This window comes from Euprymna scolopes, chromosome 37 (genome assembly GCF_053919585.1).
Source record: "Euprymna scolopes isolate OS-2025 chromosome 37, ASM5391958v1, whole genome shotgun sequence".
NCBI lineage: Eukaryota > Metazoa > Mollusca > Cephalopoda > Sepiida > Sepiolidae > Euprymna > Euprymna scolopes.
The window spans coordinates 42,703,536-42,720,529 of record NC_136518.1 but is presented as its reverse complement, the minus strand read 5'-3'; the positions used below and the strand labels follow the sequence as shown (position 1 = coordinate 42,720,529).

At 34.0% G+C, this 16,994-nt stretch overlaps 1 protein-coding gene across 1 annotated transcript in view; it reads right to left on the bottom strand.

Annotated features, from left to right (window-relative positions):
* Positions 1-16,994, bottom strand: part of LOC145261136 (carbonic anhydrase-related protein 10-like) — a 1,563,849-nt gene that overhangs the window by 73,470 nt on the left and 1,473,385 nt on the right. The window contains exon 7 of the mRNA XM_080119410.1: positions 3,632-3,698. Within this exon, the coding sequence (XP_079975536.1) occupies positions 3,632-3,698 (67 nt within the window). The remainder of the gene's footprint in view (positions 1-3,631; positions 3,699-16,994) is intronic.

The window sequence follows — 16,994 nt, the reverse complement described above, 5'->3', positions numbered from 1 at the left end:
GGCCCTTATGTACTGTTAATAACTTTATGTGTATATGTATATATATATATATATATATATATATTAAAAAGTTTGACTCATGTACAGGTAAAAATTTCAAGTGTTTAGACCCAAAATTGGCGAAGGAGTTTGGTAGAGTCTGCAAAGCTCAACTCTTTCAACTTTGACCTCTTGGCAGCCAAAGTTTTTCCCCAAAACAGATTAAAAAGCTTGCTGCATGCCTGAATACCCTTTCTGTAAAATTTAAAATGTTTAGACCCTAAATTGACTGAATAATTTGCTAAAGACAGTAACGGTCAAATCTTTTGAACTTTGACCCATTGGCAGCCAAAATCTCGGCTAAAAACCAATTATAAAGCTTGCCCTATGTCTGAATACACTTTATGTTAAATTTCAAATGTTTACACCAAAAACAAACTGAGTAATTTGGTAGAGATCGCAAAGATCAATTTTTTTAAAATTTGTCCCCCAATTTTGACCTCTTAACATTTATTGTGTTGCGCTCACATTGAATGAAAAACTTTGATCCATATCCAAGTAACATACCTCTAAAATTTCAAGTGTTTAGACCCAGAATTGGCGGAGGAGTTTGGTAGAGTTTTCAAAGGTCAAATTGTTGAATTCTGACTCCTTGTCAGCCAAATTTCTGGCTGAAAGCTGATTAAAAAGATTTTCCCAAATCCCAATACACCTTATGTCAAATTTCGAGTCTGTAGACTAAAAATTGACGGAGTAGTTTGATAGGGAAATGTACACACACAGTCACACACACATACAATTTTACGTTTATAGATATACTAGCATGGGTGCCCGGCGTTTCCCGGGTATTTGGAGGTGTATGTTGAGCAAAAAAAAAAAAAGCGGTCAATTTTTTAACTTTGATCCCTATTAGGACCCCTTAAAATTTATTGTTTTGGGCTCAGATGAACTTATTAAGTTAGATCCATGTCCATGGAACCTATATCTAAAATTTCAAGTGTTTAGACCGAAAATTGTCGGAGGGGTTTGGTAGAGTTCTCAAAGGTCAAATCGAAAACCGATCAAATAGATTCTCCCAAATCTCAGTACCCTGTATATCAAATAATGAGTCTGTAGACTTAAAATTGACAGAGTTATTGCGTAGGGAAATGTATACACACAGACACACAGATACACGGACACGTTCACTTTTATAGATATATAGATAGATTATCTGAAACATTGTCAACAAATGTTGGAAAGGTTCCAAACAAGAGTCGAACTCTTTTCTCAACTACCCACAGAGAACATTTTTTTTCAAAGATTTGAAAATATGGCGAAAATTAGATCTCTTCTAATGGACTTTAACTAAATACTCAAATTGCAAGAATAAATAGAGATACCTTGGTCACTTATTCTTTAAAATTTTCTAAGAGTTTAAAAAATATTTGTCCTGTCATTCAATGTCGTATCAATGTTGTTTACTGTGTCTTTCAATATTTTGATTACGCTGTTTTTTGTTGTTGCTTTAAAGATTCTTATATAACGGAATCTATGTTTTATTTTTTTTTATTTGCTGAACTTTATAAGCGTCTTTGTACGTGATATATTAAATACAGTATAATTGGATGCAACATTATTCGCCGCAAATCTGTTGTATTACAGCCTGAAAGTATAACAGAAATAGATACAGTCGCAATTCAATTGCTATTTCTTAATAAATATGTACAGACTATTAATAGTCCTTTCGGCCTAGTTTATACTGGAAGGAAGTGATGTTTATTGCTCCGTTGCAATTAACTACTTTCAAATTTGATAGCCATTGACATTGGCATTGATGGTGATGATGATTACGATGATACTGCTGCTACTACTACTACTACTACTACTACTACTACTACTACTACTACTACTACTACTAACAACAACAACCCTCCAATGCGGAGACTAATCCATATAAGCGAGAACGCTAACCGGTCATATAATAATATATAAGAATTTCAACAAAAAGACTGAGGAAAATAGAACAAAGAAATGTTGTGTATTATGGGATGGATGTCTCTATTATCGTGTGCATACGGTACCAAATTAACCTATGTTGTATATCGTGTGTTGTTGTTATCTAAATCATACTTATATTTATCTCCTCTTGATTAATTAACGGGTCACATATATATATGCGTTATATTTGTGGTATAACGGACTGTTGTCCTCGTGTCCTAATGTCTATCTTAACGGTCCCTGACTCTGTTAGTCTTTATAAGTGCGTGCGTACGTGTCAGAACATACAATACACGTAAGATGATGACATACCTGTTTCTGCTAGCTGCTTCTGGGAGCGTCTTCAACCATCTTAGGGAACCGGACCTGTTTTATGAAAGATGCTTCACAGGACTTAGACCAAGACGTTGTAAGATATTATATATTATATATACTCCCAGGTATTCGTCACAGCAGAAGGGAGTGATCGATGGACTCTCGGCTTGTGGGATTTTCTATGTCTCCCTTCTGAGGTGAGGCCCGTTTAATCCAGCCGTATTTCTCAGCATCTCTAACCCAACTGAACACTATTATATCGCAAACTAGAACATGTCATACTTAACAGGTAACATCCGTCCATAATCGGATACTTTCCGGTGCAAACTGACCGGCCACAGAGTTTGACAAAGTTTGACAACCTGTTAGAACATGACGATTCAAATCTCTGTTTTCCACTCATCGCCAGATATATAGATAATTATATAAGCACACACACATCCACACACACACTCACACACACACACACACACACATATATAACTCGATCGATAGATAAACAGATGGATAGAGAGGTAGATAAATGGACAAATAGATACACAAATAATTTACTACATGGCTATTATCTAACAGAAAACTGAAACTGCAAAATTCTAAGCTAACTAACCCCTCTCTAAAAATAGTATTTTCAACATCGACTGACACCATACCAAATATCGAGGGCTCGAGGAGGATAGAAAGGTCTTGGAAAGAACACTAATTAGGGCTTCGCTGGATGAGGCTGAAGAGGTATGGTACCTTGGAGAGATTTATTTCTAAACAAATTTCTGTGAATACTATTAGCCATTGCTAGTGAGAAATCAATTGCAACCGGCTGTTCCTAGGTTACCGATAAAAGTGGAACCTTCTGGAAATCTGAAGAGACTTGTTGTCACTCGGACTCCAGGGAACACCAACAGTTGTTGCCAGTGATCAATTTCTGATGATGACCTGCGTGAGAACTAGCGAATAAATAATAATAATAATAATAATAATAATAATAATAATAATAATAATAATAATAATAATAAAAAATAATAATAATAATAATAAAAATAATAATACTATTAATAATAACAACAATAATAATAATATTAATAATAATAATAATAATATTAATAATAACAACAACAATAATAATAATATTAATAATAATAATAATAATAATAATATTAATAATAATAATAATATTAATCATAATAATAATATTAATAATAATAATAATAATAAATAATAATAATAGAAAAAAATAATAATAATAACAATAATAATAATAAATAATAATAATAACAATAATAATAATAATAACAATAATAATAATAATAATAATAATAAATAATAAAAATAATAATATAAAATTTAATGTAAAATTAGTCACCTTTGTATCTAATATTTCTCAGCTCTTTTGTTAAGACTTCAAACTCTGGATTGAACATATCACTGACCTAAAAAGAAAGAAAAAGAAAGTGAACACAATAAAATTGAAATATGAGCATTAAATCATATGTATTATGACAGGTATTATAAACAGCTGTTATTACATCACTAGACATGCTACATTATAGCTTAGTCTTTTGCAAGGATAGATATGACCAGATGTCGCTGTCATAAATATTGGATCAGATATTTTACCAATGTCTCCACAATCGTACGGAATGGGAACCACAAAAAGCGAAATTAAACTAAAATTTGCGTAGCTTCCATTGTTCCAGCTCGTTTGACTCGTTGGTCTAGAGGTCTTCATCAATTTGTTGTTTTAATAACTCATTGTAATATAGCGTCTGATTCCAGTATTTTTTTTCCCAATGACTGCAAGGTTCTGGAACTGTCTCCCCGAACACTGTTTTCCTTCCTTCAACAGCCTTAGCCTTTTACAGACTAAGGCTAATAGGAATTGTTTGTCTTTGCAATGATCAGCTTTTCCTCTCGTTAGCCCCTTACATACATGTGGATTTATGCCTGGTCTCGAGCGATTTCCATAAAAAGCTGACTTAACCTTTGACGAACGGACAAAGTACTACATGCCTTCAATGAAGAAAAGCTTAAAAAATACCGGTTATCACAACGAGGAAGGAGATTACAAGGTAAAAGGACAAATAATGAACGACAAATTGGTCTTCAAATTAGCTGTTTAGACAATATAGGATTGCTTATATAAAGGCAAAAGTTTAATTAATCATCAGCTGCAATGATTTACATAATCGGAAGCAGCTTACGTTTTTATCCTGGATACTTACAAGCGTTTGTTTAGCTGGTATCATTTTCCCATCGTCTTCACAGTAAACAAGTCAGCAGCGCTTCGACTTACATAGACAGTCGTTATCAAGTCATTGATCGGATCAGCTCCACTACACCGAGATGTAGACATCAGGCGTGAATTTTATGCGAAGTTGAGCTGGTATTCATACATGATTACCCATCTAGTACTGACGAGACTAAACGGTGCTTAACTTCGGTGATCTAACGAGAACCGGTGTTAACGTGATTATGCCGTAACTAGCGCAAAGAGAGAGAGAGAGAGAGAGAGAGAGAGAGAGAGAAAGAGAGAGAGAGAGAATTTAAATTATATATATATATACATATATATATATGCGTTTTATTTTTTTATTACCGTATCTTTCTGTTAGGTAACATTATTGTTTCAGCTGCTCGGTCGAGTAGCTGAAACAATAATGTAACTCAATAGAAAGATACGGTAATAAAAAATAAAACGCATATTTGCTCTACAACAGTATTGAGCACTTTCTTCAGTTTTTATTAATTACCATCTCCACTAAATATATATATATATATATATATATATATATATATATATATATATATATATTATAAGGACAGCAAGAACACGAAAGCCTTCTCTAATGGTCTGAAAGAGGTATTTGGTCCTCAGAAAAGTGGTGCTTCCCCATTAAGCACAGCCGATGGAGAGGCATTGCTGACTGATAAATCAGATATTCTCAATCGTTGGAAGGAGCACTTTGAAACTGTCTTAAACACCTCATCTGTCGTTGACAGCGATGTTGTGTCCTCTATTCCTCAGAATCCAGATATTCCAGAATTGTCATTGGAACCTGCTTATCAGGAGGTATGGGAATCCATCAAACAAATTGCTTCTGGCAAGTCCCCATCACCAAAGGATCCAATTCCGCCTGAAGTGTACAAGCATGGTGGGCATGTGCTGGTAAAAAAGCTCCATGCTCTCTTTGGAAAGCAGGCCGAGTTCCACAGGACTACAAAGATGTTCCACAGCTCCATGCTCTCTTATGGAAAGCAGGCCGAGTTCCACAGGACTACAAAGATGCCAGCATCAAACATCTCTATAAAAATAAAGGAGTCAAGAATGTCTGTGACAACCATCGGGGGATATCTCTGCTTTCAATTGCAGGAAAGATTCTGGCTAGGCTCATTCTAAACCGAATCATAAATCGTCTCGTTGATAAGGTGTATCCAGAGTCCCAGTGTGGGTTTCGGTCGGGTCGCGGCACCATTGACATGATATTTTCCTTATGTCAGGTGGCAGAAAAGGTCCGTGAGAAAATCAGGAATTGTATATGGTGTTTGTTGACCTGACGAAGGCCTTCGACACTGTGAATCGCGATGCTCTTTGGCAAGTTTTAAGAATGCTTGGTATTCCAGAAAACATGCTGAACGTGATCATTTCCTTTCACGAGGGGATGAAGGCCAGTGTTGTCTCAGATGGGATGATGTCTGATCCATTTGATGTTACGAATGGGACCAAACAGGGATGTGTAATGGCGCCAGTCCTCTTTGTGCTCTTCTTTTCACTAATGCTGAAACATGCATTTGATGATTTGTACACTGGTGTCAAGTTTCAATTTCGGTCATCCGGTGGCTTATTTAACCATCAACGGTTTAAGGCCAAGACTCTTCTTCGCACCGAAATTATTCGCGACTTGCTCTTCGCTGACGATGCCGCACTGGTAGCCACGTCCTTTGAGGAAGCCCAGGTTCTTCTTGATCGATTTTCAGCCGCGTGCAGGGCCTTTGGCCTGACAATTAGCATAAGGAAGACTGAGGTAGTGCATCAGCCACACCCTACCCCAAAACAAGTTGAAGGCGTAAAGCAAAATCCACCAGAGTATAGATTTCCTGCGCGTAAGCTGAAAGTCGACGGTCATGATATCAATTATGTCAAGTCCTTTCCTTACCTTGGTAGCAAGGTGAACCAGGGCGGTTCTCTTGATGATGAAATTGTCAACAGGATTGCTAAGGCCACTTCTGCCTTTGGAAATCTTCGCTATCGCTTGTGGAACGAAAGGGGTATTCGACTAGACACAAAATCCTTGTCTACCGTGCTGTTGTTCTTTCCATTCTTCTTTATGGATCTGAGTCATGGACTCCATACAGACATCACATTAATCAGCTGGACGGTTTCCACAAAAGCTGTCTACGCTCCATATGTGGTCTTAGCCTCCGCGACAAGGTATCAAATGCCGAATTATTCACAAAATGCAAAATATCTGGCATTGAATTATTCCTTATTCAATCGCAATTGCGGTGGGCTGGTCATGTATTGAGGATGCCTGATGACAGAATTCCAAAAATTGCGATATACAGTCAATTTGAGGGTGGTAAAAGAATTGTCGGACGTCCTTGGCTTAGGTACAAGGACAAGTTGAAGAGTAACTTGTCTGCAGTGAACATACCATACAGGAGTCTTGAAGATGAGGTGAATGACCGAAAAGGATGGAGATCAAGGTGTTTTGAAGGTCTCCAGAGGTTTCAATCTGAAAGCTTAAGGCAACTGAAAGAAAACAGAGTAAGAGCAAAACGCCTAGCAGCCGCACCAATATCTGCAGCATTAAATCCACATTCATGTTCTATTTGTGGCCTTGTCTGCAAGTCCCTTGCTGGACTAAAAAGTCATCAGAGGCAAAAGCATAAATGAGTTTTAGAAATATGGGTTGTCCGAACCTCATACGTCGAAATCGACGGGAGAGTCCATCATATATTATAAAGAAATTTTCTGTCATTCAAATGTATTTGCTACGTACTTAATAGACCACCTTATCGGATACTGTAAAAAGGTTCCTTCAACGCATATTTTACAAATGGAAATTATTTTAGCAAAAAGATAAACGTTAGCTTTCTCTTTTATCTTGCTAAAATTTAGTAGACAAGGAAGATAATTTATTAACACAAGAAAGAAAGGGGAATAACCTATTAATCGAATAGACAAAGGGAGGTAACCTATAGGCACTTTTTTATAATACTGTTATCACTTTTCTCTCTCTTATCTATGGGAAATGTTATTGATCAGTCTGTCATACTTGTTTAGGGTGCCATTTCCATCTCTAGATGCACTTTTTCAATAGGTACAAATGTGCCTTTGTTCATGCTTAAGTTTAGTGAAGATTTTTGTGCGCGAAAGAAATGCGTTAGTGTTGTAGGAACGGCGGTGGTTAGCAGAAAAACTGCAGGTTTCTTTGACCTGTTGCTACCTACATCGATAGGAAATAGTAAAATTTGTAGAAAAGATAGTGTGGAGTTTTCTATCTTCGAAAGGAATTTCACTAGTAGCATGTGATAAAATAGGTATTTTAGTCAAAGATTAGCGCTGAAAATTGGTTTCGGAGTGACAGCTTTTGGAGAGAAGGAAAACAACTGCGTATATTAATTGAACATTTTTATTTTGGTAAATAATAAAGAATGATATACAACAGAAAATTTAAGATATAAAAAGTCGAAATTTGTTTGTAAATATGTAGTTTTACGCCAAATTATTTTGAGGAAGATTATTTGAGTAACCGCGTTGCATACTAGGCTCCGTCAATTCTAGCTACTTTTTTCATAGAAGGAATTGCTTTTCTTTTTTTTGTTGTTGCAAACTTCCTTATATGGGTTTCTGTCGCAACCCAGTCAAGGTGATGTCAACCAAAATGAACAAACTGGAACAGAGTAACACTTGTAACAACTTTCTCTGCGCTTGGCGCAAATACAAACCCTATCCAAAATATTACGATAACTGGGGAAAGAGATAAAAGAACATTGTATGGTTCGTTTGAGTTTATGTAGAACTTGCTGACGTAACATCTAAGGGAATAGAGATACGCTTAACTGTTAGCCAATCAACGCGACCCTGTAATAGACAGGGGAGACAACCACTGACCAATATGTATTTTAAATTCCTATAGTTTTAAATAGGATTTTCCTCGGTCTGTTATGCGTAATTTCTTAATAGATTTTATCATTCACCAGATTGAATAGATATATTTTAAGAATGTGCATTACTGTTCGTTTATTTGTACAATGTTATTTGAAAGGATATCGTTTTAATTAGTTGTTCTGTTTTTGCGTATTATTTCCAACGAGATGATTGGTTGACAATTTTAAAAAATTGCATCTTGCTCGATATGTTCTATGCAAATAAACTTTATCGATAATTAATGTAGACTGTCATGTCTTCTTTCCGATTATTATTCCGATTATTGCAACGGTTGACAACAGAATTATTTATTCATCTACGCTTCTTCTTCTCCATCCTAATCATCATCTCAAGAGAGTCGTAACTGGAAACCGTTTCAAGGAGTTTGAATTAATCAAGCTTGTTTTACGAGACTTATTTTCGCCTCGTCTCTTTTCTACTTATTTATGAATTACTATTGTATTCATTGCTTCATTTTGACGAGATGTTATCGTGATGCATGCGATATTGACAAGTTTTGTTGATTGGTATGGACGCTGATATAACATAATATTATATATATATATATACATGAAATTTATTTATACAAACATATAAATATAAATAAATTTCATATACCTGCTCTGTTTACTCATTGAGCACTCTTTGGTAGACACATGTTGTTTCATTGGATGCACTTCTAGGAAACTAAACTCTACTGGTTAAATATATATATATATATATATATATATATATATATATATATATATATACATTTTCACAGACAAGGCAATATAAATAGAGGCAAGAGAGAGTAAATACTGTGTGGGAGCGAGAGAAAGAGAGAGAGAGACAGAGTGTGTGTGTGTGTGTGTGTGGGAGAGAGAGAGAGAGAGAGAGAGAGAGAGAGAGAGAGAGAGAGAATTAAAAACAATTGGACCACTGTGGGAGTTGCGGTCAATATTTGTATAAAGCATTGGTAGATATTATGACTAAAGCTATGACAACAGAATATTTTTATTATTGTTTTGACTCTCGAGTATATATCCGACACAGTTAGACGCAATCAATCAAGAATAAAAAGAATATGCTTTTGTCCTAACCCTAGTTATTACCGACGGCGTCAATTCCGTGGTCTGTTGGGTTGACCTACGTGCTTGAGATTTGTGCTGATCTAGCCACATTGAAGATCTGTCATACAGCGAAACACTCTGTCTGTGTATGATAATATATATATATATATATATATATATATATATATATGTTTATGTGTGTATGTTTACATGGTTATATATTTTTATGTAGGTACGTCCAAGGATGGAATACTGTTGCCACATCTGGGCAGGGGCTGCTAGAAAGGACTGTTCCTGGCTTAATAGAGTTCAAAATAGACTTCGTAGCCTCATAGATGTCCTTTTCTCTTCCCTACAACCTCTATCTCACAGAAGGGATGTTGCGAGTTTGTCTCTGATGTATCGTTATTTTCATGGAAAGTGTTCGACTGAGCTTCAGTCTATGGTCCTCCCTCGTCAAAATTTCACAAAAAACACCCGTCTAGCCGAAAACACTATCAATAATTCCCACCCCCACTCTTTATCTGTGCCTAAACCTAAACGTAGATTCCATGAACAAAGCTTCTTTCTTAGAATTGCACGCCTGTGGAATTGTCTTTCGTTTTCCTGCTTTCCGGCTGACTACAATATGGTTGTCTTCAAATCTAACGTAAATAAGTTCTTGATGAGCCGTTCCATATAAGTTAACAAATTTATCGAATTTTCATTACTAATGATTACTATATTGTCCAATTTCTACTGTACACTCTTTAATCCTTATCCTCGAGTGGCCTCTTGGCCTTGATAATGTGGTGATGCCTGTGTAAAAAAATAAATGATTCACTCATGAAATATTTAACCGAGATTTATGAAATTTAGAACACAGCTGCCAAGCGTAAGTGTTGGTAATGTGAGTTACATTTCATTGCATTTTTTAAAGCAGGCTATAAGGCTGTGGAACGGTGAAAATTAAGGCAATTTTAATTCTTATAAAATGGAAAAAATCGATAGTAGACATTAATACATATTGCCGACATTCTATTTTCTTTGGATTATTTAAAAGGGTTTTATGCGGGATAATATAAGGACAATCTTACACTTGAGAATTAAAATAATGTAAATGATTTTTTTTTAAATCGAAATTAGAATAAGGATTCAAAACATACGGTTTAGTACTATTATATATTTAATCTTCGAAAAGAAGAAATGAAAGCGGTGTAAATTTTGATTCCACAAATTTATTTTATCGGTCCTGGGATGGGTATTATTTTAGTTATATGCATATATTATGTTGGTGCAAAAATAATGTCGTTTTTTGACGTTCAACTTCAAAAGATCATAACCCATTTCATAATAAACTTTATTAATCGAAATAAGAAGCATTAGAATCGACACATATTTGCCAATAAGAAACAAGTTTATAAATCCCATTAGCATAGAAATCTGGTGTTCTGGAAGCGATGAAGTCACTGAAGGCCAATTCAGCATCATCTCGGCTTTGAAGTATTTTTCGCTTAAGATGTTGTTGAGATGGTTGAATCAGTGATAATCGGCGGGCGAGAGGTCCGGTGAATATGGCGGATGATTCAGGGTCTCGTATCCCAATTCGTTCAGCTTCTGCCGGGTTAGTTAAGCAACATGCAGGCGAGCGTTGTCATCGAAGAGAATTGACCCCTTAATATTGACCAATCTCGGGCACATACGTCGGAACTTCTAGTGCATTTCGTCAATTTCCCAGCAGTACTTCTCTGCTGTAATCCTTTCGCCCACATTCAAGAAGCTGCGGTGGATGAGACTGGCCGCAGACCACCAATAACTTCACTATAACTTTTTTTGTGCAATTTAGGATTCGGGAAGTGTTGTGGAGCTTCCCGGCATCCGACCACTGTGCAGAACGTCACCGGTTGTCGTAGAGGATCTACTTCTAATCACACGTCACAATCCGCTCGAGAAATGGGTAGTTTTTGTTGCGCAGAAGGAGCTTAGAAGACACCTGAAAACGACGATTTTTTTATTATCGTTCAATCAATGCGGCATCCATTTATCCAACATTTTTTGACTTCCCTATTTTCTTTAAATGGCAAACAACTGTTGAGTGGTCGACCTCGAGTTCAACAGCAACTTCTCGCATAATTTTGCGAGGATCAGCTTCAATTAATGCTTTCAAATCGCTATCAACCGCAGTCCGCCGGCCGTAACCGTCTTTATCTCCGAGGCTCTCGTAACGATGGCGAAATTTCTGGAACCTGGAACTACAGTTGTGTCACACGTTCGTTAGTGGTTCCGGGTCAAACGCATCATTGATACCATGAGCTATCTCGGCAGCTTTTCAGCCTAGTTTTAACTGGAACATGAAAATCGTGCGGATTTGAATTTTGTCCATGCTGTCTAAAGCCTGCAGAAAAATTCACGGAGAGACTGAGAAAAGTAACAGAATAACATGATTCGATAGAGCGAAAAACGCGCTTCCAAATGATATATAACATGGCTATATATATATATATATATATATATATATATATATATATATATATATATATATATATATACTAGCTCTACCCGGCCACGCATTGCTGTAGCTCAGTTTGTTAAAATGGAACATATTCCTCAATAAAAACTGCATTTTGTATTGTTTATTTACTTTTATTATTTTTTTGCATTTTTTTTTATCAATAAAAGTTGTTTTCTTTTCTTAAAAAAAAGATTCATGTTGTACCATAAATTGTTAGGGGAAGGGTTTGTTTTTCAGGAAAACTTGCATTTTTTTAAAAGAAATTTGGCAGTAAACGTTTCTTTTTTGAAAACAGAATTTTTATTATAAAAAGAGCAGATGGATGCTTTATATGAACACTGTAAATAGTTAGATGAAAGTAGAGAAAAATTTGATTTTTTTCAAGAGAATATACAAATTATTGTTTTGTCAGGAAATGTTAAGAAAATAAACAGAAAAAATGCCCCCATCATTGATTAATTAATTAATTAGTTATACAAAAAATAAATAAAATGTTAATTTAGTGTTTCAACATTTGAACAACGCTCGGTTGAATCTAGTGATTGCTGGTCGAACCCTAACCATAATTGGAATCGGAGGGGGGTCAAATTCTGCATGAGTACCATTCTTTTTTATTTCGTCTTGTGTTCAATTTATGTACATAAATTAATTATTAAAATTTTAATAGACATTTCAAAACGGGGGGGGAGGTGAATTAAAAAAAACGTTTGTCTAAAATATTATATTCAGTTTATTGAAAAAAATATTATATTCAGTTTATTGAAAAGAGCATAAGATTTCACACTGACCCTGAAAGATATCGCAAAAATTTAACCAATAGAAAAATTTTGATAGATTTTTAAAGTTTAAAAATTGAAAAACAATTAACTCGTAAAATTCAATTGATTCCATTACATAAATAAATGGCTGCATGAAGACCCGCCGGCACTTTGTAAACACATTAAAAAAATAAAAATAATATTTCTATTATTTTTTAAAACAACTTTAATAGTTTATTTTGGAAGTATATTCCATAAAGAAAATAAACAACCCACTTTAAAAAGAGAAATTACGAGTTTTTTTAATATTTTATTCGCAGTTTCGTGTTAGTGGTGTCAAAAATTCGGCAGATTTGCCGTTTAGTTGTACAAATATCCTCGAAGCCTATTATCACAAAAAAGACACGTTGGGTCGACACCGGCATATAGCGATTAATGTTAACGACGTTCTTTCACAAATAAGAAAAAAAGAAATAAAAGAAAGATTAAGTTTTAAAATGATTAAATATGTTTTATTTTATAAATTATTTTTTTTTCATCATTTAAAACATTGACAAATACAAATAATACGTTGGTTAACAAATAAAAAAAGGAAGTAATGAAAAATAAAGTTTCACAATGATTAAATGTGTTTTATTTTACAATTTTTTTATTATGTTTTATCATGTAAAACATTGGACAATACAAATAATACGTTGGTTAACAAATGCAAAGAGGAAATAATGAAAGATAAAGTTTTAAAATTATTAAATGTGTTTTATTTTATAATTTAAAATTTTTATTTTATAATTTAAAATTTAAAACATTGAACAATACAAATAATACGTTGATTAACAAATAAATAAAAAAGAAATAAACTTCATCTTTCATTATTTCCTTTTTATATTTGTTAAACAACGTGATTAATTTAAATGAAATTTTAATCATAGGATTACATTTTCAATAATCACGTAAATATAAACAAACGTTTATTTACATTAAGCTCTTTATACCGGTATCGACCCAACATGTCCCTTTTGTGATGATAGGCTTCGAGGTTATTTTACAACTAAACGGCAAATCTTCCAACAATTCCCCCAAAATTTTGATACACCTAGTGCTCAGCTTCTAATAATCCTAGTAAATCAATTCCTCTTATTGGTACAGTTGTTGTAAAAATGGAACGCAAAATTAAATTTCGCTCCGTTTTAATCTTTTTTTTTTTAATTGTGGTCCCCAAACGAATATAATCAAAAGAATAACATTCAACAATTGTACTTTATATACATAAAACACAAAATATTTAAAAGAAAAAAAAGTTATTTACGAAAGGGAAATAATTCCATTTTTAAGCGAGAAAGTCAGTTTGATATATCTTTTTATTATTATTTTTTTACATAAGTCCAACTTACCGTTCACATTGGAAATGTCGACATTTATAGGTTGTCGAGTACGTTTACAACGAATAAACACTCCAATCTACCCATGTTAAGAACGGCTCTCGGAATAGACACACCAAACCTCCCCATGTTTGGAACGGCTTTCGGAGTAGACACCCCTAACCTTGTCAGCATACCCGAAAACCTATATAAGTTGACATGTCGAATGTGAACGATGTTGGATGTAATGTAAAAATGTACCGAATTTAAAAGGGAACAAAATTTAGATTTCCGTTCCATTTTTACAACAACCTTAAAGCAGAGAATTCTATGCAAATTTTACCTAACTTAGTGTATTAATGTTATTTTTATGTAAGTAAAAATAATATTTAGGTTTGGATATAAATTCCTAAATTCCTTTCACACTAAATAATTTAGGTGACTGAAATAGGAATCTAATTGAATCTTTAATTGCCTAAATAGTAAAAAGATGATCCAGTCCACCATGGTTGATTTGCTGCTAATATATACATTATTTAGGTACGGGCAAAAATAAACGGATTTTTTTGTAGGTTTCCGACAACTTTTTGATTGTATTTGAAAGATTAAGTACTAAACTTAATTCCCAAAGGAAAAAAGTATTTGTACACGTGAAAAAAAAAAGTTATGAAAAATGTTTTCACGGTGAGCTTACCAATTCAGCTAAATTTTAAAGTTAAATAAATTCATTGTAAAAATACTTTTAGAGATAAATATTAGTTTTCTGAATCTATTTCAAAGATAATTAGTAAAGTTCTAAGATATTAAATTAAATAAAAAAAGAAAACACCTTGTTTGTGCTAAAAATAGCATCAGTAGTGAGAGAAATTCATTTTGCTTCGAGTTAGATTAGATTTATTAATACAGATTTTTAGGGTCTATTTTCATAATGTTCCTGTAAAAATTATTTTATTTTTTATTGTTACAAATTACGATGCTTTATTTATATAAAAAAGCAAAAATAAACACATTTTGTTTACATTAAGCGAGACCACCACGGCCTGTAGAGGTGAGTGGTGAGATGTTACGTGACGGCAGGCGGCGGTAAATAATTTTCCTAAAATAAAAAATGGCCCATCGTACAAAGAAAACCACCTATTTATTAAAGAATAATTAAGTATAATGTTATAATAAAAAAGAGATATATAAAAACACGCATGGGTACAGTAAACATATTATACCAAAATGTGGAAGCCATCCGTCCAGTGGTTATTTAGACTACTAATAACGAACGAACCAAGAATTACATTTATATAGATATATAGATATATAGCAACGAATTAATTAAAAATCATATATAAAAGTAACATATGTTACGATTTTTTTTCACTAACCTAATACATATATCTATACTATATTTTCCTTCGCCTGTCTGTTTTCTCATTTCGCTTTCCCAGGAAACTAATAGGCTGATCTGTTTGAAGTCATACGGAAGAAATGAAAGTGTTGTAAATGTCTGTGGTTCCAGAAATTCATGTTCAATAGAGCAGCATTAACATGTGATATTTATCAGTCTTTATTAGTGCTTCTAACGATGTAAATTCTCAAATTTCAATCGCTGAAACAACATAAGAAAGGTCCTTGTGTGACATTCTTTATCTCGTTTAGACGGATTTTATTTATTTATTTTTTGCTTGAGCAACAGCATGCAGCATTCATCAGGTGTTTCTTCAAGGTTCATCGACGGATGCTGATGCCCGTATTCCGAATTTATGTTCTTAGGACATAATCGGTAGACTGTTTCTCACTAATAGAAATAAATGCACACTAAAAATAATTAAATTGAAAAAAAATGTCGTTTTTCAAGCAAAGTACCCCGACAGTTGCTGCGGGCCTGATAGACTAAACAGTGAAGACTTAGAATAATCCCTAACTTTAAATTCTATAATAAAAATGGAGTGTTTTTATTAGCCATAAAAGAGCCTCCGGGGCACACCCAAGAGTTATAGCGAAGTATAGACAAACAAAATTATATAGAAATCAGTTAGTTACAATTTTTCAGAAAGTTTTATAAAAATCCAAGGCATCAATTTTTTTTAATAAGAAAAAAAGTGAAAATTTTAACCATTTAAACACGAAATGCACCCTGGATAGGGGGAAACCAGAGTTTTCCCGGAAAATCCGTTCTGTTACTTTTTACTCGTATCATGTTTAATGTTTGTGCAAAATTCCAAAAAAAATCTAAGTCTAGTTTTTTTTTAGAAAATTGCGGACAGACGAACGGACGAACGGACAAGGGTGAATTTATAAACCAATCCTCCATTTGTCGGGGGGACCAAAAATATGTTTTGAAATGAGGGTTTTACTGCTTTATCTGACAGGCCCTCAACCGTCAGAAGAACGTTGCTTGAAAAAAAGCCTGACTTTTTAAATTCAATTACTTTTAGTTTACAATTGTTTATATTGGTTAGAAACAGTCTTCTGATGCCGTCCTACGAACACAAATTCGGAATAGGGGCGACAGCAAGATCGGTGAAATTTGCTTGAAGAAATCCTTTATCACTTCTGATAAGCGTTTTCAACGACGATTATTGTAAACTTTCGTACGCAAATAACATTAGAAAGTTCCACGGAGTACATCGGCAGAAACGTTGTGAGAATAACATTCAGGATGAGAACAGTGAAGCAAATAATCCAAATAATACCGTTCAGTGAATTGATATAATAATTCCAAATTACGCCTAATAAAAAGAAATAAAACTGATTTTTTTTTCAAACACAATCCAATCGAATAATTAAAGAATATTTTAACGCGTATCTAATGTGTATTATGATATATTAGCCTGAATGCCGGTGTTGCCCGGGTGTTTGGAGGTTTGTGCTGAGCAAAAAAAAAAAAAAAAAAAGAATAGAAATCAAACGTAACGTCTTTGTCGT